At 39.6% G+C, this 27,115-nt stretch overlaps 4 protein-coding genes across 5 annotated transcripts; 1 reads left to right on the top strand and 3 right to left on the bottom strand.

Moving 5' to 3' along the window:
* Positions 1–272: 272 nt before the first annotated feature.
* Positions 273–8,116, bottom strand: LOC103383656 (pre-mRNA-splicing factor ATP-dependent RNA helicase DHX15). The gene is made up of 14 exons (XM_008316875.3): positions 7,910–8,116; positions 6,348–6,687; positions 5,899–6,092; positions 5,646–5,805; positions 5,100–5,318; positions 4,833–5,000; positions 4,656–4,742; positions 4,318–4,467; positions 4,129–4,237; positions 3,847–4,038; positions 1,843–1,965; positions 1,266–1,456; positions 933–1,102; positions 273–787 (listed from the first exon to the last, which is right to left on the bottom strand). Exons 1-14 carry the CDS (start codon positions 7,972–7,974, stop codon positions 670–672), a joined length of 2,286 nt encoding a protein of 761 aa, XP_008315097.1. The 5' UTR covers positions 7,975–8,116; the 3' UTR covers positions 273–669.
* Positions 8,117–8,532: 416 nt separating this feature from the next.
* On the top strand, positions 8,533–10,189 carry LOC103383655 (extracellular superoxide dismutase [Cu-Zn]). Its single transcript, XM_008316874.3, has 2 exons — positions 8,533–8,814; positions 9,179–10,189. The coding sequence occupies exons 1-2, from the start codon at positions 8,801–8,803 to the stop codon at positions 9,753–9,755; spliced, it is 591 nt and encodes a 196-aa protein (XP_008315096.1). The 5' UTR covers positions 8,533–8,800; the 3' UTR covers positions 9,756–10,189.
* Positions 10,190–10,329: 140 nt separating this feature from the next.
* Positions 10,330–16,090, bottom strand: LOC103383654 (coiled-coil domain-containing protein 149-like). Its single transcript, XM_008316871.3, has 13 exons — positions 15,713–16,090; positions 14,598–14,759; positions 14,281–14,319; positions 13,999–14,106; positions 13,502–13,618; positions 13,227–13,399; positions 12,588–12,660; positions 12,417–12,501; positions 12,197–12,344; positions 12,018–12,094; positions 11,861–11,893; positions 11,460–11,513; positions 10,330–11,299 (listed from the first exon to the last, which is right to left on the bottom strand). The coding sequence occupies exons 1-13, from the start codon at positions 15,761–15,763 to the stop codon at positions 10,803–10,805; spliced, it is 1,617 nt and encodes a 538-aa protein (XP_008315093.1). The 5' UTR covers positions 15,764–16,090; the 3' UTR covers positions 10,330–10,802.
* Positions 16,091–16,401: 311 nt separating this feature from the next.
* On the bottom strand, positions 16,402–20,964 carry LOC103383653 (leucine-rich repeat LGI family member 2-like). 2 transcript variants are annotated; one of them, XM_025058922.1, is made up of 7 exons: positions 20,685–20,964; positions 20,147–20,461; positions 19,837–19,908; positions 19,580–19,651; positions 19,215–19,384; positions 18,779–18,943; positions 16,402–18,124 (listed from the first exon to the last, which is right to left on the bottom strand). In XM_025058922.1, the coding sequence occupies exons 4-7, from the start codon at positions 19,630–19,632 to the stop codon at positions 17,289–17,291; spliced, it is 1,224 nt and encodes a 407-aa protein (XP_024914690.1). In that variant the 5' UTR covers positions 19,633–19,651; positions 19,837–19,908; positions 20,147–20,461; positions 20,685–20,964; the 3' UTR covers positions 16,402–17,288. The 2 variants fall into 2 exon arrangements, with proteins under 2 accessions (XP_024914690.1, XP_024914689.1); XM_025058921.1 differs by lacking the exons at positions 20,147–20,461; positions 20,685–20,964 and having other exon boundaries at positions 19,837–20,096.
* Positions 20,965–27,115: the final 6,151 nt, after the last annotated feature.

Raw genomic sequence — 27,115 nt, 5'->3', positions numbered from 1 at the left:
ACACACACACACACACAAACGCATACATTTGTTTTTAATGTGTCTGCATTTCCTGTTGTTTTTCATTAATCTTGTGTTACTAAATTGTGTGACTTAGCACAAACCTTTTTCAGGTTGGTATTAATTCACACAATTCAAAGAGTCCGTGACGTGGACAACAGAGAATCTATAGAGACTTGTCACTGGGAACGCTGGTGTTCGTAAAGCACTGCAAAATTGTTGCACATCACCGAATAACAGACCTGAAAAACAACACACTATTTACTGCAACACTTTTTGCACTTACTAGGTTTAATATATTAATATGTAAACAGAAGTCAGTCAAAGCTCCTTTATTATAAGAAACAAAGCCAGCACACTTTTTTTAATTACTCAAAAATGACAGGATAAATCCAACACATCTAACCGACATGTTTTCTGACATTGACATTCCTTCTGAAAATCTGTTTAGCCAGGTCTAATATTCACTGCTGAACTCTCATCTGACTTTTCAATTACATATGATTGACATCAATGGGGGAAAAAACATAAGGAAGAAAAGGAAGTTGATAGGACAAAAGAAATCAAAATATAAAAATAATGAGGCTGAATTTTAAACATTAAGATACAATGGTACTGACGGATCTAAAACTATATTATGCAAACTTTTTTTTTTCCTGGACTCTTTGATCAGTACTGGGAATATTCTTTGCTCTCTAGTTTGGCAACGATTCGCTCCAGTTGTCTCTTAGCTTCACATTGCGGGAAGTTGCTCATTTCATAGTACTGAGGAGCAATCTTCACCAGCCTGTGGAGAGGAAATGCAGAACACACGTTTGTTATCAATGTGACATGACATTTAACAACAAATAGCTGCATTATTTTGAGTGTACAAAATTAGTTTGCTTGAATTTGTTTTTGTTTTTTTTACAGATTGTTTTAATCCAACATACCACTCTGGCTTGATGTCTGTACAAGTGCGGATGTAGTTCTTAGTGGTGAGGACAAATTCATTGTAGAGCACCCATTCAGGCTTGTGGTCCAATACTGTCGATGGGTGCAGTTGGACCACTTGGTTATCTTTAACTGTGAGGTAATGACCAGTGCGCTCCAAATGAGCTACCTGCAAAACGGAGGAAAGTTTGGTTTTAACAAACACAATTGTTTAGGTTTCCCTTATTGAATGCAGCAATGTGACACGGTGTCATGTTGTCAGTTGCATTTAAAGTCACTCTCCCTCTGCTTAAAAGTTGTGCCCGGTAAACGTATCATCAGTTTGTTTTTACCTGCATAAAGAAGCCGGTGCAGAGTGCCCGGCGGATGTTGATGTAGTAATCCCTGCTGGTGAACTCAGTGCTGCGACGGGGCAGGTTAAAACGATCCATGATCCTGGACAGTTGCTGCCGCACGTTGTCAGCAGACATCAGTGAACGGTAGTTGACAAAGTTGTCATAGCACCACTGGTTGGACTCATGGTCTGCAAGAAATAGAAAGATTAATAAAAACATTTAACTAATAATTCCTTTTAAATTCTCACTTTCATGAATAAAAGTCGAGTTCAAATATAATGTTGCCAATGAAAATATCCAAGTTTGGAAGTTTGCCTTGATAAAATGTTTCTGAGGTTGCCAGAAATTTGTGACATCAAAGTGAGGTCACAAGACAAAAAACTGAATGTTTTAATTGGTCTGTGTATTGATGCATTTACTGAGACACATGTTGAATTATTAGGACTTGTTGGCAACATTTGAGACCATGGTCTACAGACTGCAAACACCTATGATTGATTGATTGATTGATTGATTGATTGATTGATTAATATGAACTCATTTATATAGTACACAAGAAAAACCTGGTCCTCACTTTGTTTGAAGGCATGGTAGACGTTGAGCAGGGTCAAGTGGTCTCCGTCAATGTGAGCAAACCTCATCTTGGACTCGTCTGCTGCCTTCTTAGCCTCCGTGGGCCGGACAAAACACTGTGGGACTAAACAAGGTTGGTATGGGCCCCAACAAAGCCGCCCATAGGGATGAGTCAAACATTCAGAGAAAATAAAGGAGCAAATCCTATGATGCTACAGCTCTCGACACTGTGCTGGGACAGGGCAGGACCACAAGCTCTATCAAAAGGGAGTGCAGTCTTTTCTCATGGTCTTTCCCAACAGTACTGGCTATAAGCTCGTAGAGAGTGGGGTCATTTTAGCAAATCTGTAAAACAAGAGTTTTCACACAACTACAATCTGTTAGGAACACCAACAATGACTGTCTCTAACACCAAAACACCCCCATAGAACATTACCCCAGAAATAAGAAAAATAATTGGGGAAAAAAAAAAATCTAACTAAAACATGTCATTAAGATTCAGTCTTCAGTGGTACCTGCCCTCTCCACTTACTCAACTGAGAAAAACCCCAATTCAAAAATTATTCAAATTCAAGAAATAAAAATAATCAGCTAAATTTAGGGAAAGCATTAGCATTGGAACGTGACAGAAAAGGTTGTGACAGGATTTTTTTGTTGGTAAAACTGCAATTGAAGCTTTCGTTGGTCAATATCAGCAGATCATAAAACAACAGTTGAAAAAAAGTATTTAACCTATTTACAGTCAAATGAATAAAACAGTTTCAGTGGAGTCACGTTTAAACGTTTGTTCTACTGATGAGTAGAACAAACTGTTTGATGGTATTGTCTCCACAGTTCAACTGGTTTTCGCTGTATTTGCTTATAAAAACAGTTTTACAGCACAGAAGCTACTTATTGTAGGAGTGCAAATATGTTCTGAGTCTATAATTTGTTGAAACCAAATAACTAGGAGTTGACAGTAGATCTTCTGATTCTGAGTTCCTTCAGCTGACAACATACACAAAACGTAATTTCATAACAAGGAATTATGAAACGTTTACCACGAGCTTCACTCAGTGACAGGTTCTTGGATCAGTTCAATGAGTTTCAAAACAGATGAAAAGTGCTTGGTGACTGCTATGAGGTACTAAGTGAAAACTGGTTTCTGATCAACCAACTTTCTGACAAATAGACACTAGCATGACACGACAGCTCCAATAATGCCTGTAAAGTCCAGCAACGACACTAGCATGACACGACAGCTCCAATGATGCCTGTAAAGTCCAGCAACCCAAACAAAAAAACAAAAAAAACAAAAACAAAATATCCACAGGCTCGCTTCGACAAAATGATGATGATTTTACTGATAGCCTGGGTTTGACGTTCTCGGCAGTGTAAAGCACTTCAAGCTTTCTACACGTTAGCTTCAGCTTCCTCTCCTGGTACAGCTAGGGCCCATTGTGCAGAAAATAAGAATTTGGTGGATTCCAATAACTTTCTGTTCGATCAGTGCATCTCCAATAACCACAGAATAAATGTCTGGACTGTAATTCTTCTTGTTCTGTGACTAGATTTAACCATCCATCATTCAGACACCAGACTTAACGATAACAGCCTCTATAACAGCACCATGTCCACCTTTAGACATGGTGGCAGAGGAACGCTTCATATGCAGATGTGATGAAAATGTTTCTAAAACTTGACTTATTTTGTCATCATTAACTTGTGTAGAAAACTGCGTCTATTTGATGCTTGTTGCCGTTTCTTCACAGATGTTTTTCTAAATCTCCCTCTCAACTTCATGTCAGAATGCTCCAGCTTCCACCACTAACTGAAATGATTTCCTTTTTCCAAATATAGTTACAGGTGGTTCATTGCAGTGACATCGTCCAGGCCACAGAAATTTAGCATCGTTATGAGACAGCGTTTAATCCACGGGTAAAAAAAACAAAACTGTGGTTCTAACCACAAGTGACAGGGGTGTACAGAGAAGGAAGGAAGATGACGGCCCAGTTCTGGGCATTACCTGACAGCATGGCAGTAATTGAAAGGATCTCGTTAGAGCAGTTGAACTCGCAGCTAGCAATAACCATCTTAGCCAGCTGAGGGTCCAGTGGAAACTCTGCCATCATGGAGCCCAGCTCCGTCAGGTCGCCGTCGTCATTGAGGGCAGCGAGGTAATTCAGAAGCTCGAGGGCTCTCATCAGTGTTTCAGGAGCTTTGGTTAAGGAAGGGGCACACAGAAGGTTGAGGCAACAGTTTGAGCTTGTTCAGTGATAAATATTTATTTTAATGCAGTCTGATTTACCAGGTGGATCCATGAAGTCGAAGTGCACCAGGTCATCGATACCAAGCTTTTTCAACTGCAGGACAACGGAACCCAAGTTGGATCGAAGGATCTCAGGGTACGTGTTATCCTGTAAAATAAAACGTCATGTTAAGGTGAACAGCTGAGGAACATGTGTGAAGTTACCTTTTTCTGCTGCCAACCACAGACCTGCATTTCTGTTTTGTAAGCTTTCTCTGTGTAGAGGCGGAAACATTTCCCGGGTCGTGTTCTGCCAGCTCGGCCAGCCCTCTGCTGAGCCGACGCTTTACTGATGGCTGTGACAAGCAAAGACTCCACTCTGATACGAGGATTGTATACCTGTGACACACATGAACCGTTTAGTTGACAGAAAATGAAAAAGAAATCTGTTGACAATCATATAACAGTTTAGTCATATCTACAAAGCAACAAATCATTAAAAAAATGTCTACAACTTAAACAAGTGAAATCTTAGAACAGCAAATCAACACAACTGAAGACAACTGACCCAGATCACTTGTGCCCACCTTTTGTTTGGCAAATCCAGGATCAATCACAAACACCACACCGTCAATAGTTAAAGACGTTTCAGCGATGTTTGTCGACACTACAACCTGGAAAGAAAAAAAAAAGATTTTACATTTTGTTCAAAAAGTTCAGTGTACACAAGCTAATTATTCTTTGTCCCACTCTTTGTAATTTACCTTCCTTCCTATCGCACCATTTGGCTTTCTGGGAGGAGGTGGCTCAAATATTCTTTGCTGCTGCTGTGGCGGCAACGTAGAATACAGTGGAATGATTTTTATATCTCCAACCTCAGGGCCAAGGTCGTCAACCTCCCTCTTGATCCGTTTGCAGGCCTCGTCAATTTCCTGATGAATAAAAAAAAAAAAAAAGTTGAGCTTCTATGTTGTATTTGACAAACAGACTGACAGGCTCTGCAGCAGCAGCAGTAGAACAACAGCACCCACCTCTTGACCAGTGAGGAAAAGAAGGCAGTCACCTTCGTCTTCCTCACACATGTGAATCTGGATGACGGTGCGAATCGCTGCCTCGAGGTAATCACGCTCTGGCTCCGGGGTGTAAAAGATCTCCACTGGGTGTGTGCGCCCAGGAATGGTCAACAGGGGGCAGCTGTCAAAGTACACCTGGAACTTCCCAGCATCAAGTGTGGCGCTCATGACAATAACCTGTCAATGCACGGACGTCAGATTTGGTTAGACTTTTTGTCTAATTATTATGTGATAAAAAGAAGTTTTGCTCTTTTCAGCAACTGAATTGCAGTTAAATAGAAAAACAAAAACAAAATAATACACCAAACCATAAATTGTACAACGTTTACACCCACATTCTTTGGAATAATTTGTGTATTTTACCCCAATTTATATGATATAATACAAAAAAAAATGCAATATCACACAGAGGCCAGTATGTTTAAATGCATTAGTTATTCACATATTGAACACAGAAAATGTGTGCAGAACATGAACAACTATTCCTTACTAAATGTGACATACCTTTAGATCTCGTCTTTGACGCACCACCTCCTTGAGGACACCCATCAGAATGTCTGTGGCCAGAGTTCTCTCGTGGGCCTCATCCAGAATGATCACACCATATCGCTCCAGCAGGGGGTCGTTCATAGCCTCTCTTAGTAACATACCATCTGTCATGTATCTGAAAAAAACAGAAAGCATGTCAGGTTTAAACACTTTTTTTTTTCATTTCACTCCACCAGACCAGCAGCACCTCTGTGGTTGAATTGCTTACTTCAGTATAGTCTTTGCGGAGCTGCAGTCCTCAAATCGGATGGAGTAACCGACTTCCTGTCCAAGCATCACGTCCATTTCATCTGCCACTCTTTGAGCCACACTCATGGCTGCCACTCTTCTGGGCTGAGTACAGGCCACAGCACGTTTAGGGCCAGGCAGACCTCTCACCATGTCCACACACCACTGAGGGATCTACAGATGGAAAACAAAGGCATTCAGGAGAGATTCAAGTCCTAAACAATACATGAAGCTAATAAAAGAGGTCAAAGACTTTCTGGTTTATTAATATAATATGATACTAGTTCTAAAATAAAAAATGTCCATAATTATCCCCAACTCCTGGGATTTACATCTAGTAAACACTAACTAAAATATTGCTCAATTGGGTAATTGCAACAAACAAAAAAACTGCTGATGATTAAAGAAATAAAAGAGAAGATTCTAGACCTGTGTTGTCTTCCCAGAGCCGGTCTCTCCAACAAGGACAAAGCTCTGGTGGCGCGTTATGATGTCGCTGAAGTTCTCCTTGTACTCCCACACTGGGAGCTGTAACCTCTTCTTCAGGATCTCATAGTAACGTGGTGTGTGTGGTAGATTGGTGAAGGGATTGACCTGCTGGTGAACAGACATCTGCTTGATGGTTGGTAATGCTGCAGAAACTGCAGCCGTGCTGTTAGACGGCACACTCGACGGCTTCAAGTCTCTGTCACGATCCCGGTCTCTGTCCCGGTCTCTGTCCCTGTCCCTCGAGCGGTCCTCCCGTTCTCTATCACGATCACGGTCCCTTCTGCAATCATAGGGTTTCACATTAGAGTTTGTAGAAGCATAATGTGTGTTGAGGATTAGTTCATTGGTGAGGATTAGGCTTTGAGATAAACAGTGTCTTGGATATCAGGCTAAAAATAATTAATTGTATACACTTTACATTATACTCAAAGACACTCTACAGAAATTCATATCATGGTAATTAATCATGAACACTAATTCAAGAAGAGAGATTAGTGGAAATAAACAAACACGGCATTACAGACAATATTAACAGAAGTCTCTGCGATGTTATGCCACAGACAGACCACAGCAGATGACCTGAGTTTGGAAGATTACTGTTTAAAAAAAAAAAGAAGCAGCGGAACCATTTTATGTTATGTGGCTTAAAAGGCAGAGACGTTTAAAACGTTTAATGTTAAATAACTGATTTACCAGACCCAGTTACCATTACATTATTAGGATTAAACAGAAGTAGAAACCCAGTTTAAGTAATTTACAATTTAACTGATAACGGCCCCTACGCCTTTTATTTTATGAATTATATATAAATAACGTAGACAAATAGTTCTGTCAGAATAAATATAACACCGTCTGATTATAATTGCACATTTAAATAAGTAAACACACTTGTTATATACAAAGTAACTATGCATTCTCTTTTGGACAGGGTGGTATTTCATTTAATATAAAATAGTTCATATAAAAAAAAAGAGTTGATCAACGGGGAATTGACATTGAGTAATGTCTGTTGAATAACATATGATTGCTAGCATGCTACAGCACATCTAACACCAATTCACACATATGATTAGATACTGCATTTCAATGAATACATTAAATAGATAACATTTACGTAATTATATAGGCTTTAATTAACTTCTAGCTAAAATCCTGCAAAGTTAGCAGCGTGTTTATTGGTGCTAAAGGGTGTTAGCGCCAATCCACACATACACACGTGTTCCAGCAGTAAAGTGTCCGTGTTTCGTTTGTTTGGATTAGGCTTGCTTTGTACCTTCTGTACCAATAACTCAGATTATTTTAGCAAACAATTGTGAGTATCAGGCGGTTGTTGTCGTGTTTTTACGAAGGGCTGTCTCATTTATGAGGTCAAAGTTGCTGTTCCATTGTCTGTGTTTTCATTTCACATCCACGATCTGTTAGCCAAGTTACTAGCATTGGCTAACAGTGTGTTAGCACCAGGGCGGCAAGCTCTGAGCGGCGGACAGTAAAGCTGCACTCACCCATCAGACCTCTTCTTACTGGTGGAGTAGTCGTCACCTAAATCCAACCGATGTCTTTTGGACATCTTTACAGGTAAATGTGTGAGTTCAATTCAGTCAAATGACACGAAATGGATTCTGCCGGGGTGGTATAACACAATTAAGGTTTCCTGGTTGCTGTGTGCTGCTGGTTCTTCTCCTTCTCTTTTGCAAATTGGCGGACACCAATTGTGGCAAAAGCACACTACTGCCATCTGTTGGACCTGTGGGTGGATGGGGAAATAAAAGTGCTTAGCAAAATCAACAAAGTTTAAGGTACAAAACGCATAGTTTTCCACAAAAGTAACACAAAAGAAAGAAAGAAAGAAAAAAAAACACAAAAACTAATTATTTCATTCAATTACTTTTATTCCTTATAAATGTCACTTAACAACATGTAGTTGGCAGAATTGCACAAATTATACATCACAAAAGGCTTTAATCCCTTATGCTAGGGGCAGTGGTGGCTTAGTGGTTAAGGAAGTGGAAGGCTTCAAGTTCGAGTCCACCAGCTACCAAGTTCCCACTGAGGTGCTCTGAGCATGACACTGTCCCCACACACTGCTCCCCGGGTGCTTAAAGCTGCCCACTGTTCACTTTGGTGATGCAGTGTTGTGCTGTGTCACAATGAAAAATAGTTCACTTTCCTTAAAACACTACAACAGAATTATTCTAAGATCATTGAACACATTATTTTAAGCTTCAGGCATGATGAAAAAAGCAAACATATCAAAATGTGGGAGTTCATCTCCACCTCCAGTCAGCCACTCCCCCTCCTTACTCCTATAAGAAAAACCCTTCAACACCGTCTTACAGAAGGAGCAAAAGACCAGTGACCAGGATCTGTTCTCCTGCCTGTTTCCACTGCTCACCATGCTTGTACACAGGTAAGATGATTGTTTCTCTTTTTTTTTACATCAGGATGTCCTTCTAATTTTGTCTCTTGCTTTTCTTTCCTTTTATCGTGTGTATTCTACATAAAAGTAAAAGGAGCCTCCAAGGACATATTTGTCCCTATATAACAGCTCTGGAAAAATAAAATAAAATAACTACAATATAATGCCATTGATAAATAGTACATGTTTATGCTTACTGTAGCATATCACACAATAAATGTACTGATGTGACTTCCGTTTAAAAGTTTTGCGGAAGTTGCACATATATTTTAAACCTTCTGTTTTTTCCTACCTCATGGAAATGAAAATATCTATAAATCTAACATTGTGTCCTGGTGTTTCTGACATATTACAGGTTAACATATGTACGCCCAGGCCTGCTCATTCTCCTGGCAAGCTGTCAAACTCTCTTGGTGCACAGTGCACCCCCTGAGGTTTCCCAGCAAAATGGCTTCTGGTATGCAACCTGTAAAATGCAACTCCACAGCCCACCAGCTGAGGGCTCCCCCACCATAACCGGTGTTGTGGGTTTTAAACAAGAATGCCCAGTGAGCAAGCTCAAGGTCCTTGTCTACTTGAAGGGCTTTTCATACAATGATACTGCGCCAAAGAAACTGCACATACATCAGTACGGAGACCTCACTGACGGCTGTACCTCTACTGGAGCTTACTACAACCCTCGTGGTGTGGACCATCCCAACCACCCAGGAGACCTGGGGGATGTTATTCCTCACAATGGAACTGTCTTTGCAAAATTAAAGTCTAGAGCCACACTGTTCGGAAAGGAGTCTGTGATTGGTAGAGCAGTTGTGTTACTCGCAGGGAGGGATGAGCTTGGAGTAAATAAAGCTAGTCGACTGGATGGAAATGCAGGCCTAAGAGTTGGCTGCTGTGTCATTGGAATTGCCATTCGTCGTCAACCTCCCTCCTGATGCCATTTGAACGTGTCATTGAACGGGCAAAACACACAAACACACAAACAGGGTGAAAATTTGGCTGTGGGAAAATCAAATTAATTCTGACAGGGATAAAGGGTAAATCATAAAGGGTAATCATTTAATCGTGTCCTCATGTATTTTCCAACAAGGGCTCTCTGTGTGCTTTAATGACAGAAATATTTGATGAATATTTACATTTAGCAGCAGAAACTAAAGGCTACAATGGCTTTGGGGTGACTATAGATGAGAATGGATTCTGTTTAAAAACAAAAACAAATAAAAATGTGCTGGATGAAGTGATTCTTGACATTGTTTTTTAAACGACCAAAGGGAAATGAGGTAAAAAACAAAAGAAAAAGGGGATTTGTTTTCTGAGCAACATCCCCTTTCTGTTGATGGGCAGCTGAATGCAGCTGTTGCTCTACAATACAATTGTCACTAGAAAAAATATACTAGCAGTGAAATGACGAAATACACATGTCGAGAGGTATAAATTCAGACCTTGAGTCTAAGGCATGAGCTCCAAGTGATTAAAAAACATCTTCACGATTACGTCCTGTTGTAGATGTAAACACTTGCATGCTTTCTCACTAAACCACCTGTCCACATCTCCAACACGGCTGAGCTCCCGACATTGTGACAACTACTGGTACAAATGTGAACAGTTACAGTTACAGCTGTACAGAAGATTATATTAGACCTGGTGTAAAAATGCTGTGCTCAACATAAAAACGTGAGATTACAACATTAAAAACACACACCTTATATCAGTATTAATGAAAGTGAAAATAATATAGATTCTGAATACCTGGTCCAAAATCCAATTCAAGATGATCACATCCCACACTGTGACAGTGAAAGACAGACAGAGACCACACCACTTCCTTACAAGAGATAAACAGTAGTTTATCATGTGTCAAATAATCTGTGTTTTTTTTTAATATATATACTTTTTTCAGCTACATATGTTCTCGTTAAATAAAATAAAGCTATCAAGTTATAAACGTCATTTTTATGACTAGCGCTCTTACATCAGAGTTCCTAATTCACATTATTATGTAAAACCTCAGTCTCCAGGTTTGGTTGGTTGTTGACTTGTTGCCCTTTAGCATCAGCATCACTAGAGCTGTCCTCCGTAATGAAACACTTAACAGTTTCATCCAGCCCCTGGTGGCCGTCCGACTCATCTCCGTGTCCATCCAGAGACTGTGTGGTTTCTAAAGTTATTTGTGGAGTAGCTGGTGGATGGGCAGTGTTTCTTTCTAACGCTGTAGATAGGTAATCACTCGGACTCTCCTCTTGGTTTGGTGAAGGAGTTAGATCCACTGGGATCTGGGTGATGTCGTTTGGTATCTCGGTCTCAGGGTTCTCCCGCTTGTCATCAGTCGGATCTTCAGTGTGGTTCTGTTCAGAGTGCTCAGAGTACTCCTCAGACGGTGCTGCACTCTGGGATTCAAATGTATTTGTTTTTTCACAGTCTGTATTTCCAGCATCGGGTGAGTTCTGCTGTTCTGGAATTGTGTTTTCAGCGCTGTCATCTGTGAAAATCGACGAAGGAACAACATTATAACAACATTAGTATAAATATGAATATAAATGTAAACATGAGATAAGATGAAATGAGCTGACATGAAACAAGATTAGATGGCATGACATGTGATTATATAAAATAAAATGTCTATGTTGACCGTCGTATACCTTTGTGTCCAACAGACTGTATTGTGTCCCTGATGATGATGGTGTCTTTTCCTCCTATCAAGACAAGAATATTGATATTACAGTCATTTTCATTTGGTTTATCATAGGCAATAAATACACATGATAAGAAAATAAACGTTATCATCTTTAGTCTCCATGTTCATGTTTCTGCAGCTAAAACGCAGATTAAGGAGAAAAGAAATAGGCAACTTCTAATAGTCATAATTAATCTATAAAGATTTTCCTGTGGGGTATATTGTCCAGAGACTTGACAAACACACTTTACTGGTTTGATTTGAGTTTCCAACTGTAGTTTCAACAAACGTGAGAGACGGATAAGAAAAGAAAAAAGATGATTTTTTTTCTGAGATTAATATGCAGTTAATAAAAAAACACACTACCATTGATGCCCAGAGACACATTATAAGTCAGACCTTCAGGCAGCCAGAAGACATAGAGGACATAGAAAGAAGAACACAGGAAAATAAAATTACTTTCTCGTACAGAAATGCTCTTTAAACGTATCTGTTGGGACATATTCAAGATACTCTAAAGTACCGGGAAGTCTCCATAATCCTGACATCTCTAGTGTTTTCAGCTTCTTTTCCAGTTCTGCAACTCGGTTGCCAAGAATCCTGATAGTTCAAAAATTAAAAAAAAAAATTAATATTCTGCCAGCTGCTACAACATGAAACAGTTCTAGATTATCAGACGTTATCAACACAACAATTCCATACTTGTTGATTTGTCGCTGGTGCTGAATCACCATGTTCTTCTCGTGGATGGTTTCCAGCAGAGCGGTGGCCAGAGACTTGAGGTCCGAGATTGACTGAGGAGTCACCGGCAGACTGCAGCCGTTCTCTTCAGACAGCAGCAACTCCTTCACTACAACCACAAACGCACAATCAGTGACGGCTGGGCTCAAATGTACAACAGGAACGACAGAAGTTTTCTGACCTTGTCTGGCAGAGAGAACCCCGGTCAGTGCACTACTGTTGGCTTTACCACTGATGGTGGAGTTCTTCCTGCACTCCAGGGCGCTCTAAAATATGTCATGTATAATAGAGTAAAAGAACACAAAAAAATACATCTGTGCTACTGGTGAGTTTTTAAAAAAAAAATATTTACCTTGTACTTGGTCAGATTGGTTTTGAGCAGATTGGCCTCCTGCTGCAGTTGACTGAGTCGCTCGTGCAAATACCTGCAAGAAGCAGTTCGATTTAAAACCCTGATATAGAAATCCCAAGGTTTGCAGTGTTTCGTCACCAGGTAAGTGACAAGATTATTTTTTAATTGGCCCGCCCTTTAATTTTGTTATAGCATGCATTAAACACGGGATGGCATTTTTTGTCAGGTTAAGATGACAAGAGTTCTAATTAATATTTAATAAGAACTTATTTTAATAAATCAAGAGTCAGAGCACTGCATACAGTTCACTTCAGGCCACCTCTGAGATACTTCTTCATCACGGGTTTTAAAAACAATTAGATCTTAGAAGTCTCTTTAATGATAAAGATTGAACATCTTTAACTTAACATGTTGCTACTGGTTCACAAGATTTTGTTCACAAGACAGTGACCTCAAAGCACTGGTAATCCAAGAGAGCAATAACCTATAGGTGAAGTTAGCACAAAGCTACCCTTTCAACCCCTCTGAGTGTTTCAGCAACATGGTAAACTTTGAGACGGTCCCTTAAACTTAGTGCAGGCAGCTGTCAATCATCAAACTGATATTATATAAAAATAAATATATAGTATATAAATACACCTGTTCTCCACACAGAGGGCGTCAATGTCCAGGAAGCGAATCTCGTCATTGCCAACGATGTGGTTTATCTCCACATTAAGTCGATGAGCTTTCTGCTGAAACACGTCCCTCTCTGCCCGAACATCCTGAAGCTCATCGGTCAGCGACCTCACACTGTTCTCCAGCACATGGTTCTACAAGAACACAAATAGATTGTGTTGATATATGAATAGACAATTAGTCCCCATTATAATGTCTTATATTGTGTTCAGATTAGGTTTGTCATCAGTCGTCACCTGTTCTCGTGCTGTTTCTAACTGTTGGACAAGATCCTCACGTTCATGCGCAGCAAAATGTCGGGCACCGACCTCCTCATCCCCCAGCCTCTGTTTGGTGATGGTCATACGGAGGAGCTGCAGAAACAGGATGACCTTCTGATTATCGCCCACATCAGACACATATATATATATATATATATATATATATATATATACTACTGTATACATATACAAGAATTCAGAGAAGTAAACAGAGACATAATGTTTCTGTCATCTCAGATCAGCCACTAACATTTGTATTTACTTTAGAAAACATGTAAGCTATAGAACCACAGTTACGGTTAGAGGATATGTACAGAGTACCTTGATAAACATGTCTCTGTGTATGTTTCATGTGTTTGCAGTTGACATAAGAAGATCATCTCTCCTGGCTACTCCTTCAAGGTATTTGACTGGACCTTTATGTAAACCCTCCTTCAAGGTATTTGACTGGACCTTTCTGTAAACCTTCCCACCTTGTTATCACCCTGAGCTTCCACCAGTCGCTGTTTCAGCTCCTTCACCTCCTCAGACAGTTGATGATTTTTATCTTTGGAGTCTCTCAGTAGCTGGGCAAGATTCACCTGACCAGCACATGAACATAAGGTCACTATACAGACTTCTTTAGAAATTAGATGTAAGCTGAATAAATAGATTATAATAGAAAAAGAAAGGAAAATTCTGGTTATGTTTGTTTATCTTTTATTATTTGTTAAAATAGGAATAATAATAATAATAATTTATTGGGAGTGACTTACTTGATTTCTTTTTTCTGGAGGTAGAGAGGGATCACCATCCTGTTAGTAGGAAAACAAAGGAAAATGTCAACTTTTTAATAATATCCTGTTAATAATAACAGTATGACATTAATGCTAGATCATGAAAGAACTATTTATTTCAATGTCAACTGATTTAAAAAAAAAGGTTATTCCATTAAGTTCATCTACTTTTTCCAATCAACTGTTTAAAAATCCCTGATAGACAAAAGAAAACCAAGCTTTAATTTGAATGTCAAAAAGTCATGACCAACACAGACAGACAAACAGAGAGAAAGAGAGACTTCTCCATATCTTACAATGAGCTCTCTGTATTTCTTCTTGAGTCCCTGGTGCCGCTCTCGCAGCTGGTTGGCCATCAGCTGGTACTGGTCCCTCTCCTGCTGACAGGTATCCAGCTCCTTGGACAGAATCAGAAAAGCGTCCTTCTTGCTCTCCAGTTTCTGTTTGCAAACCACAAACTGGAAACAAAATATTGAGTATAATATATTACAATTACTATAAGTGAACGACCTACGAACCACATGATGGAGGAGTGGTTTGTGCTCTTGCCTTACAGCTAGAAGAACACAAATCTGATCACTGTTTTGACCCCTGGTCTTTCTGCACAAGATGTTATGTTTTCCCGGTGTGTGGGTGGGTTTTCTACTGTGGTCAAAAACATGCTGTCATGTAAATGTTCACTTTAAACTGACCATAGGTAAAAATGAGTGTTGACGGCTGTTTGTCTCTATATGTGACCCTGCCATTGACTGGTACAGTGTCCAGAGTGTAGGCGTCCCTTGTCTGATCCCAGAAATTAGGGTGGTTTAATATTCACACGTTATTTCAATAAAAATGCTTTTAATTATGTCACCATAACGATCCTGTAATTCTGGAAAAAAGGCTTTCAATATCTAATACAATGCAGTCATTTATTATTTATCACAGAAAAAAATGTATTTGCATTCAAGTAAACTTTGCAAATTAGATTAACGTTTATCATCTTTCCCTTTAAGAATTCTTAAAATATTTATCGTAACAAAAACTTATATATAACATATTCATACACTATAATAGATACAGCAATTTCAAGTGTCATGTTGTATTTTATTTCAATAGTAACATACATTACATAGTGAATACCCTGAATAACTGTATAACCTCAGAATAATTATGCAGTTGTTGGGATACGTGCCACGAAAGACCACGATAAAATGTCAAAGCCCAATTATATAGTGGGATGTGTGGTGTATTGAATGTCAAAAAGACGTTGGGCTCTGCTGGCACAAGGTGAATGGGAAAAATCTCTTCTCCTTGATATCAATTCAAAACAGATTGAGGGAAAACAGATCCAGATTTCATTTGTCTAAATATTTACTCTGAGTCAGCGTCAATAGATGCGGGGCTTACGGTGTGTTTCCTCACGTCTCACCTCATTAATCAGCCCCTGCCAGTCGTCCTCGCTCCTCCTGGAAGGTTCCATGATTCTCGACGATCCAGAAAAAAATAAAAAATAGTAGAAAAAAAGGTTTTATCGGAGGTGTCGTTTTAAAATAACATTTTGTTTTCGTTGCGTTTACTGACAAGTAGCATCATGAGCACACACGAAGTGGATTAGGTTAAGGATGGTTATCACGCCCTACGTCACATCCGTTTGTTACACCGTCACAGTGGCGTTGTGATGCGTTTGAAGACACTGGCAAAAATAATAATATACGGTGTCCTGTTTCATCTGAACTACGCCGTCGTCACAAAAGTGAAGGAAATCGAGGCACTACATTAAAAAAAAATCATCATTCGATCATTTTCACTTGTGTTATTACTTTCACTACACTAACCATTTGTTATAGTTAACAAATAAATACATATAATACACTGCTAATTGTTCCCCAAAAAGAAGAGTTTGCTACAACAAATACAACAAAACTATCCAGAAGAATGGAATTAATTATTTATTATATATATAATATATATATAATAAGTAAAATATTTGTCCTTAATATCATAATTTGTTTTATTGTCGTTTTTGGTGAATATAAACAAATCAAAATATAGATTTGAGATTGTATTTAATTCATAGTTAGAATTTTCAAGTATTCTAACTATGTGTGTGGGGGGTTAGAGGGCGTTAATAAAAAAACAAGGTTTCATCACTGAACCCAAGAGAAATAAACTCCAGCCATATTTACACAGTATCAAGTTTATTTCAATTTAACAGCTTCCAGCTGCTGCAGCATGTTACAGTTAACAGCGTCTTTAGCTTTGATCACAATATTACACTTCAATCTCAGAATCCTTTCAGATGTTATCAACTGTATTTCAGTCCAAGCTAAAGTAGTGAGATTACATGTTTACAAGACGTGAAAAAAGTTATAAAGCAGCATATGGCTCCACGATTGTAGTAACACTTAGTATTGCACATTTTGCATAGAAAAAACAGTAAATTATATTTACTCCGTCATTCAAGCTTGTAACAGTTTTTAAGGCTTAAGCTTATAATGTTTACCTAGCGCCACAGTTTTCTCAAAACATTTGACCACATCACAGTTAGCAAATAACATTTAGTCCGGACGACAAGTTTTTTTTACAAATCGCAGCAATTTTAAGTCTAGTTCACACACAAGAATTCGATTTTAATCTAATCAGATCTGTATTTAACATAAGGAACCACATGGATTGTGTTTGAAATGGTCCTCTATTTGACACCTTGAAATCTGTGTGAGGAGACCAGGAAGACTTATTTGATGGACGCCGAAGCAGTAGCCAGCGCCTGTGAGTGTCATTACGCGATATGCCATTCTTTACATGCTGTCAACATTGCAGCAGTTGCCTGTACTGATACATTCATACAGTAAGTACTTTAGTTGCTAGTAGTTCGCTAGGCAATACAGTAAGGCTGGGCGAATCCAAGTGCAAAAGGAGAATGAAGGAGGTTCAGGATGGTTTATAGCATACATGTGATACTGGTCTGTGAGACCAGTTCCTATTATTGAGTATCTGGTTTTGCATTACAAGCTTAGATCTACTGCAATATGCTCGAAAACTATCGATTTGCCCTTGAAGCTTGGAGAGAAGATGAAATTTCTCCTTTCATTAGTCACCACCGCGAACGACCGAGGTGACTGCACGTAAATGTCCTTGAACTTGTGAAAGGTTTTGCTCTCCACATCCCAAAGGTAGATCTGGGTAAAAGAGTAATCACTGCCCAGAGCCAGGTAGTGTCTGTCCCTGAAGGCGAAAGGCTGAAGGATCATGGATCCTCGAGAAGGCAGAGTCTGGACCTCAGTGAACTGCTTGTTGGTCCATTTAAGGACTTTGGAATCACCAATGTAGCAGGTCATAGCCAGAAACAGCTCACCGTCCACCCTGAACGCTTTCACTGCCACCATGTCGTCTACATTTGGAATTTCACCATGGAGTGTGAATTTTTGGGAGTTTTTGTTCCACAGGTAGATGACAGGTGGCTGAGACCGACTGGTTAAGATGAGGTAGGACTTCCCATCCACCTCCACGTACTCAGCATCGGTATCTCGAAACCACTCATGGAGGAACTGGTAGGAGTTGAAACCGGTTTCGTTGCGGTCTGGGTTGTCGCTCCATTTGTACAAAGTAGACAGTCCAGCTTTGGAGCTGTCCACAATCACAAAATACCAATCACCGTCGATCTGGAAGACCTCGATGTCGTTTGGCTTTGAGATGTTGAAGACTTCGATGGTTTGAAACTTGGTGAACCGGTTCTGTTGCTCATCAAACCTGTAGATGTGGGAGCCGCCGAAGAGCTGAGTGACAATTATCAGGACATGGTTGTCAATCAGGACGGACTTACATCCAACAACTGATTTTCCTGTGAGGAAAAAATAACACAGATAACACAGAGGCATTATATTTTTGAGGACATATTTCATATATGCCTAATACAGTATTTTACCAGTGCAGTTAAAAAAAAATCAGGTTTCCATGTATACCACCAGAGGGAGACCAAGTACAACAATGGTTTGTGTACCATAATTTGAGAACCATTGTAACCCAGCTATATACAGTATATATAAATATATATAAAAGGAAATAATTAAATAAATAAAGTGACGAGAACTAGTCATTTTTATAAACTAGTACTTTAAGTCTACATAGATGTATATCCTTTAGTGTGCAATGTTCAGACCGTTGTCCTAGAACAAAAGGTCAAGTTTAGGTCACGCTCACATTAAGCACTGTATGTTCCAGTAGCTGCCAATACAGTGCTGTCTGCTGGGGCTGTTAATAACCTCATCCACAGTCAGTCAGATATGATTTGAATTGTGTTCAATTAATAAGGAAATAAGACATATTTGGCTTTCACAGTATAAAAAGAAATACAGGTCATAATAACTGCTGGATTGTGGTATTTTTTGTTGGACCAGGGCAGCAGAAAAACACTGCTTCAACCAATTGTATTTTTTGTTGGACCAGGGCAGCAGAATCATCAAAAAAACAAAAAAAAAACACCCCGACCCCAAACCTGTGATATTGTCAAATTTTCTGAAATTCATCTCGATGTGATCCCACTCCATGATCACACAGCTGTTGGTGTTCGGAGCAGCCATGGCGACGTAGATGTCCTCTTTAAAAGAGAAGATATCTGCTGACATGGACTGAATGGGTATGGACTGATGACGCACAAAGTCTGTAAAACACGAGCACATGCAGCGTGAGCCTGCTGACTAAGGGAAATACAACATGAATACAGCATTTCTACAGTCGGCCTAACAGTAATATTAATATCATGAGTCAGAATCACAGCACAGCGGTAACTTACAATAAATATAACAGCTCATTTTACCACATTTATACTTCTCTCTTCTTTGTACAGTAGGCGTTTGCATGTGTACGTGTGCTAATGGGACATGGCTCTTTCTTCCTTTCCTTCACCTTTAACTGTGCACTTGTCATTGTACCTGTGGACATGCATTCGCCCGGTGGAATGGGAAGGTCACTGAGACGCTTGTCCTTCATGTCACTGGGACCGGCACAGAACACATCCGATACTGTGGCGTTTGTGTTTTTCAGCCACACCATCAACCACTTGTTCTCACAAGTGCATTGGAATAGGTTCCCTCGTAGGTCCCTGATGACCCACAACGCAGAGGAAAACATTTACATGTTGTAAAAACTTCATCAAATAATGATGAAGTCTTTATGATGAGAAAAACAAAAACCATCCCAGATAAATCCACACATGAACTACTGTTTAAATACTCTCTCTCCCTCTCCCTCTCTCACACCCACACACAAACTGCTGATGCTACAACTGCTTACTCACAGCTCCAGTAATGAATCCAAGTCAAAAAAAAGATCTCTTGGCAGGAATCTCATCTTGTTATTGGCAAGAGAGCTAAGAGTAACGACAGGAGAGAAGAGCACAGCATTAACATGGTGGCGTTGTTACATTACCTTTGTTGGTGTTGGTGTTGGTGTTGGTGTTGGTGTTGGTGTTGGTGTTGGTGTTGGTGTTGGTGTACTGCAGTGTAGTAGAGTTGACTGCACTGCCAGTCCATACAGACAACATGACAGACTTACAGATGAGTCAAGTCTCGCAGACCGCGCAGAGCGTTCTTGGTGATGGTCTCGATCTTGTTTTCTTCAATGAATCTGTTGAATGGACGGTGGAGTTTCATGTTTGTGGACAGAAACATGGCACATTACGCTGCGTCATCATAATGTCAGTACATGTCAAAATGAAAACACAGCATTGAGTAGTTTTGACTAGTTATACAGGTGTGTGGAGTTAGACACCGTCTTCAAACCTGAGGATGTTCTAGTACTCTCTAAGTACACTAAACCATGACTACTGACGAGATGAACATGGTCTAAAGAGCCAAATACTCACAAGTACTCCAGATGTGGGAGACCAGAGAAAGCGTCATCTTTTATTGTAGATAAAGAATTTGCTTGGTAAAGTCTGCAAGAAAACAACAACAATATAAATAATAAAACAAACAAACAAACAATAATGACGATTAAAAGACATCTAAAGGAAATTCAAAGACTTTTTTATTCAATATACAATAAAAACAACATGAATTTCCATCACTGTTATCACTGGGGGATGCGGCGGACAGGGTAAACTCACAAGAGCTGCAGAGACGGCATGAGTGAGAACATCCCCTCTGTAATTTCAGGAATGGATCCATTCACCATACTCCTGTACAAAAACAATAATAACAATAATCACAGTTGAGTTCCTCTCTGCACACAGCGGTCCAACTCTGCAGCAGGGTTTTCAAATCGGCCCTTAAATCAGAAGTTCCTCTCTGCACACAGCGGTCCAACAGCAGGGTTTTCAAATCGACCCTTAAATCAGTCGAGCAGTTTTTTTATCATTACTTACAATGAACTGGATGACTAAACAATAAACGATTACTCACAGTGAGGTGAACTCGCTCGGTACCGTCCGTGGGATTGGTGTGTTACCGACGCAGATGATGGTCTCCTTGGTACAGGCGCATCCTGAAGGACACTTGAAATTCCTTTTGGCTCCAGATGTAACACGGAGACACGCGAGTACCAACAGTGTCAGGAGTGTGAGTTTGGTCGATGTGTTCATGTTGGTGTTCTGTCGGGGTCCACAGAAAGATCCGGAGGCCGAGGCTGAGAGTAACGGCTGAACTAGTCTGAACAGCACGGCATCAGAATGCAGAGGCAGCAGCAGCACTGAACAGCCGGGCTTCAGAATGCAGAGCCAGCAGAGGCAGCAGCAGCAGCGGCAGCAGCAGTACAGTGGTGGATGGAAACCCCTGACACAGACCGACACGGACTGCAGCGCCTCTTAAGGCTTGTCAATAACGTTGTACGACTTTGTCGATAATCAACAATAATCTCATTCACCGATGAAACATCGTTGTGTAACGTATTCCTATCAGAGTAACCACGTATAAAACAGGACTCTACTGTTGGAAAGGGTTGTTAATAATTGTTTTACATTTATTTGGAACACATTATTCTATTCACCTACATTGGAGTATATGTGCAGTTTGACAACTCAGCCGCTAGAGGGAAGCACTTGATAATCAAACGATTAAGGAAAGTCACGTAAGTAGAAGTTATTTAACAGTGGAAACAACAACGTCGTTTCAACATTTTTTCTTCTTACTGTGTACATACGGGTGGAGTAAAATAAATGTTTGAAACAGCCTGAAGCAGAAAATACTGTTCGATTGTAAAGTTGTGGCAAAATAGTTTAATCATTTTTGTTTACTGAGTTTAGCAGATGAGAGTTTTAGTCTTCAGATGTCTTTAAAGCAAAGTGAAGAGCTATATAGAGCTATATTTCATAAAAATAACAACAGTATTTTCATCATAAATACTGAGTATTTACATGAAAAGCAAAACAATAATGAGATGTGCAGTCAGACAGACAGATGGGTTGGAGGACAGAAGAAGAAATGACAAAAACATACTATTTATCTTAAATATCGCTATTTACCAATTCATTAAAAAAACCTCTCTTGTTTGTCTATAAAATCCACTTTTTACACTAAAAAAACAGTTTTACTGTTCAGCTGCTGAAACGGTCACAAAACAATAGGGTTGTTAGTTGTAGCAGCAGACCCTAACAAGGTGCTGACCTTTGCTGAAGGACCAATGGTCTATAAACACGAGTGAAATCAGATACCCAATGCCAGAAGTGAGCAACCGTACATGTCTGCCATTGCTGGCATAATTCATGACAGCTCCACATCTAGCATGACTGTTTTTATGTCACCGTATCCCTGAAACATGCGGGACACGTGCAAGACGAAACCAAATGACGCCACAGCAAACATCTACTCCTGACATGTTGATCGTCATATAATTATACTTTGCACATGTTTGGACACGGTAAGATGAGCCTCCAGTCTTTTGCTTAGTCACAAAACGACAAACCACATCTTTGAGCGTGCATTTGTAACGTCGGTTGCTGTAACAGAAAAAAAAAAAACGTCTTGACTCGAGAACAGGGGTGTCAAAACTCAAATTCACTGTGGGCCAAAATTAATATTTATTAAAAAATTGACATAAATTGTTCATGTTTTCCCTTCTCTTCAAATCTGTAATGTAGAATGTTTTCTACAATGTAGACCCTTCTCTAGAACGACCAAAGCTTAATATTACAAACACATGAGAAATTAAATGTGAAATTAAACACATCGGTGATATTTGTTTCTTATTATGTCTCTTTATCTGTAGCCTTTCCAGTTCTTTTTAAATGTAAATCTTTTATTCCACTGAAAAAACAAAAAAGAAATGTTATAACATAGCACCTACACCACTAATACTACAATTTCAAACATTTGATATGATTTCCCGGGCCAAATATAATTACAATGCGGGCCAGATTTGTTTAATTCATGTCTTCTAGTACCATATCATATTTTTATTAGCCTTGGGACGCATCTGTTAAACATTTACTATTTTGAAATACTGGGAAATGATCTCTACAGATCAGTAATTCTTCGGCTGTAAATCCTTCTAGCACAGATTGGATTCATGCACTTCATGACAGATGTCAAGGGTCGATGAAAGTGCAACCCAGGTGCTGCCCGTCTGCCAAAAAACATGGCTCCGATGTTTTATAGTTGACGATATGTACGGTATTCAGGTGATACGAGAGTTCACATGCGCTGACCTTTTAGGTTTCCCCTGCTTCTAAAGTGTCAGGAGCTCTGACTTAGTCATACGGTGTCAGAGAAAAAAAAAAAAAACTGAGCGTGTTTAAAAGATTTTACTTCATTTAGAATTGAAACATGGAAACATGACTGTGATTAACACTCCATTAGCTGCACCGGTCGTCTACTCTTATTAAAGGACTTTAATCTGACGAGTAGAACTCTGTGTTTTTTATTTATCTTAGTTTATGTAACAATGTCATTGCACTTATGTCAACCACCACTTTAAATCATAACTTTTTTTTTGTTTTGTTTTCTGTTTTAAAAAAATCGTTTAAGAATTTTCCAAGTATGTTGTTAATACGCCCTCTGGTGGACCAAACTGGATTGAAACACCATGGAGAAGCAAAGGTATTTATGACAAAATATCAAACCACAGGCCCACTGACACACCGTGTTATATGACAAATAAAATTTAAAATAAAAATCAGTGCTGACTGATGACATAAATGGGGTAGAAGGAGAAAAATACATTAACAAAAAGCAATAAAATAATTCAACCTAACCTAATTTTCTTATAGATTATTAGAACACAGATGATGTTAAATACTATAATACGACTTATTATTACAGCTATTATGCAGAGTTGTGTTTTCCCCTCAGTTGAAGTCAGCAGTTGTTGATGGATTACAGTTGTGTGTAGAATTTCATCATGGATGACTGAAAGTGTTTTGTCGTTATCCGTGGTTTGGGGCGACGCTCTGATCTCCTACATCCACCAAACCGCCTCACAAATGACACTTTCAAATCCAAAGATGCCCTTTCACCCTTCGACCACGAAACACATGAGGCCTGGGCCACACTTGGGGTGGGCCTGATGGGGGGGTAATGTGGAGAAGTGCAGAGTCTGGCTGCTGGTGACTTCTTCACAGCAGGTGCTGAGGCTCTCAGACTTCTCCAGTTCCGTCTTTGAAACTACAGAAGAAAACCCTCAGTAGAACTGATAGACGGCACCGAAAAACGAATCACGATCGTAAGCTAACGTTACGTAAAAACATATAATAAAAAAAACATGAACACTGATAATTGTGAAATTAATCAATTAAAACTGCCAACAAACAAATTAATAATCCCCTAATTCCGTCCGCTCTGTAATCTCCCACTGTGACCGACCTGCTGCTACAGGCCCACGTAGGCCGCAGCAGCACGTGTCGACTGTGAACCCCGTCACTGTAAAATCAGCACTTGTTAACGCTGGACGACCCGCTCCGTTATACTATTCAAGCAGATCTCTAGCACACAGTTATTTTTAGGGCAGGTAGATATCGCCGTCTCCATAAAAAAAAAAAAACTGAGCGTGTTAAAAGATTTTACTTCATTTAGAATTGAAACATGGAAACATGACTGTGATTAACACTCCATTAGCTGCACCGGTCGTCTACTCTTATTAAAGGACTTTAATCTGACGAGTAGAACTCTGTGTTTTTTATTTATCTTAGTTTATGTAACAATGTCATTGCACTTATGTCAACCACCACTTTAAATCATAACTTTTTTTTGTTTTTTTTTTCTGTTTTAAAAAAATCGTTTAAGAATTTTCCAAGTATGTTGTTAATACGCCCTCTGGTGGACCAAACTGGATTGAAACACCATGGAGAAGCAAAGGTATTTATGACAAAATATCAAACCACAGGCCCACTGACACACCGTGTTATATGACAAATAAAATTTAAAATAAAAATCAGTGCTGACTGATGACATAAATGGGGTAGAAGGAGAAAAATACATTAACAAAAAGCAATAAAATAATTCAACCTAACCTAATTTTCTTATAGATTATTAGAACACAGATGATGTTAAATACTATAATACGACTTATTATTACAGCTATTATGCAGAGTTGTGTTTTCCCCTCAGTTGAAGTCAGCAGTTGTTGATGGATTACAGTTGTGTGTAGAATTTCATCATGGATGACTGAAAGTGTTTTGTCGTTATCCGTGGTTTGGGGCGACGCTCTGATCTCCTACATCCACCAAACCGCCTCACAAATGACACTTTCAAATCCAAAGATGCCCTTTCACCCTTCGACCACGAAACACATGAGGCCTGGGCCACACTTGGGGTGGGCCTGATGGGGGGGTAATGTGGAGAAGTGCAGAGTCTGGCTGCTGGTGACTTCTTCACAGCAGGTGCTGAGGCTCTCAGACTTCTCCAGTTCCGTCTTTGAAACTGCAGAAGACTCAGAAGAAAACCCTCAGTAGAACTGATAGACGGCACCGAAAAACGAATCACGATCGTAAGCTAACGTTACGTAAAAACATATAATAAAAAAAACATGAACACTGATAATTGTGAAATTAATCAATTAAAACTGCCAACAAACAAATTAATAATCCCCTAATTCCGTCCGCTCTGTAATCTCCCACTGTGACCGACCTGCTGCTACAGGCCCACGTAGGCCGCAGCAGCACGTGTCGACTGTGAACCCCGTCACTGTAAAATCAGCACTTGTTAACGCTGGACGACCCGCTCCGTTATACTATTCAAGCAGATCTCTAGCACACAGTTATTTTTAGGGCAGGTAGATATCGCCGTCTCCATTCTCAGCCATCACTCCATTTTGAATCAACACGTGAAATATCAGCAGTCGGGTCATGTAAGAAGTTAGACGTTGGATCAGTGCAGCAGTTCAGAGAACATTCTTGGTGTCATAACATGTGATTAGTACCCGTAACTTATCTTTCTGGGACGCTCACGTTAGTTATTAAACGCAGTTGCCTGTCAGCATTGGTGTGTGTTTGTGTGTGTGTGTGTGTGACTTGTTTATCTTGTTCACCTTAATCCTTGACAACTTTGTTTTTTTTCCAAAACCCTCACTAACTTTGAAGAACTTTGTGAAAAGTATTTTCCTAAACCTGCTGGTACGTTTACCTGCTAAATGCGCACATGTAATTAAAGTTAATCTGCCAATCAATTGAAGGCAAAACTCCTGGTAATCGTTAAATACTTTATTGAGAACTCGTTGTCCCAGTACTTGTTCCTAACTCCAAATTTCACAGTAACCGTTACTGGTGTCGTCTTCAGCGATGTGCTATATGTTTTTAGCCAACACATAGCATCAGTGCGACATTCTGCCTCATCATCATCAGTGTGGACTTGTTTGGACCGTCTGTGTCTCTGCCTTTGGCCCGCCTGTCTGACCGTCTGACCGTCTGAATTCTCACTGGAGTTCCTCCTTTTCCTTCTACAGTCTGAAAAAAATGAGTTCCTGAAACCGTTGTTTACTAAGGTGAACTAACAACTCCGTCACGACTCGAGGATTAGTCATAGTGCATATTAATGGCGCTAATTTAACACCAGCTGTTTTAATGTGGCCAAAAGGAGAAAGTGATATGAGAGCTGATGTGTGGGGTGGTCCCCTTTTAAATAGCTACCTAATTTTATCAGCTTTGTGAAGGTCAAGTGAACCTTGTGTGGTCTTCTTGATTTTATTTGCTCATTCAGTCACTCGGCATAGACTGTTAAAAAAAAAAAACTTAGATGATTACTTTATATTTTTAATGTAATTAACAGTGAGAAATCAAATGCTGTGTCCTGACCATTCAGTTACTGCTCTTTAATATTCCTATAAACCATATCACTTCACCCAGAGCAATACCTGTTCTTTAACTGTGAAATTAAACCATGATGAAACAGTTTATATATAAAAGTTACATCAGTGATTCCCAAAGTGGAGGGTGGGCCCACCTAGGGGGCACAGAGCTGTTACACAGGGGGGTGAGGGCCTGTGTGTGCACAGAGCCAAATGACCTTTGATACGTTTTATTTATTTTTGCCACAGTGTGGAAATTACAATTGTGTATGATTTATATTTGCTCTGTTCACTGAGAATATCAGTTTTGTAGGGATCGCAGTGGAGTAGCTGAAGCAGTAGCTGTGAATGTGTTGACGGGGGGTGGCGGGGGGCGGGGGGGGAGCGGTCTTGGAACCACTGGTCAAAACATTGTTTGCTGTGAACATGTAGAAGAGATTCTTGTGGAGCAAAATATAAAAAGAAAATACTTACATGTTATATATAACTATAGAGCAGTGCTGGAAAAAAAAGATTTATTAGAACTTAAATGGCATAAATGTCATTGGGGATCAAAGCTTTAAGGGATTTAGGGGTGATGAGAGGCTTTAAAGCGGTGGCCCTTTGTCCTTGATAGTGC

Source organism: Cynoglossus semilaevis, chromosome 9, assembly GCF_000523025.1.
Source record: "Cynoglossus semilaevis isolate Cse_v1.0 chromosome 9, Cse_v1.0, whole genome shotgun sequence".
Lineage (NCBI taxonomy): Eukaryota > Metazoa > Chordata > Actinopteri > Pleuronectiformes > Cynoglossidae > Cynoglossus > Cynoglossus semilaevis.
The sequence above is the reverse complement of the archived record's forward strand: the minus strand, read 5'-3'. Positions and strand labels throughout refer to the sequence as shown.

What these genes read in the sequence shown, in the direction of transcription:
- LOC103383656 (XM_008316875.3), bottom strand. Translation starts at nt 7,974, where the DNA reads ATGTCCAAAAGACATCGGTTGGATTTAGGTGACGACTACTCCACCAGT. An exon ending in CGACTTCATGGATCCACCTG is followed by an intron (nt 4,039 to 4,128) that starts GTAAATCAGACT and finishes CCTTAACCAAAG; the next exon opens with CTCCTGAAACACTGATGAGA. An exon ending in CTACCATGCCTTCAAACAAA is followed by an intron (nt 1,457 to 1,842) that starts GTGAGGACCAGG and finishes TATTTCTTGCAG; the next exon opens with ACCATGAGTCCAACCAGTGG.
- LOC103383653 (XM_025058921.1), bottom strand. Translation starts at nt 19,952, where the DNA reads ATGTTTCTGTCCACAAACATGAAACTCCACCGTCCATTCAACAGATTC. An exon ending in GGGCGAATGCATGTCCACAG is followed by an intron (nt 18,944 to 19,214) that starts GTACAATGACAA and finishes CGTGTTTTACAG; the next exon opens with ACTTTGTGCGTCATCAGTCC. An exon ending in AAAATTTGACAATATCACAG is followed by an intron (nt 18,125 to 18,778) that starts GTTTGGGGTCGG and finishes TTTTCCTCACAG; the next exon opens with GAAAATCAGTTGTTGGATGT.
- LOC103383654 (XM_008316871.3), bottom strand. Translation starts at nt 15,763, where the DNA reads ATGGAACCTTCCAGGAGGAGCGAGGACGACTGGCAGGGGCTGATTAAT. An exon ending in GGTTCTCTCTGCCAGACAAG is followed by an intron (nt 12,345 to 12,416) that starts GTCAGAAAACTT and finishes TTGTGGTTGTAG; the next exon opens with TGAAGGAGTTGCTGCTGTCT. An exon ending in CACCAGCGACAAATCAACAA is followed by an intron (nt 12,095 to 12,196) that starts GTATGGAATTGT and finishes TTGAACTATCAG; the next exon opens with GATTCTTGGCAACCGAGTTG.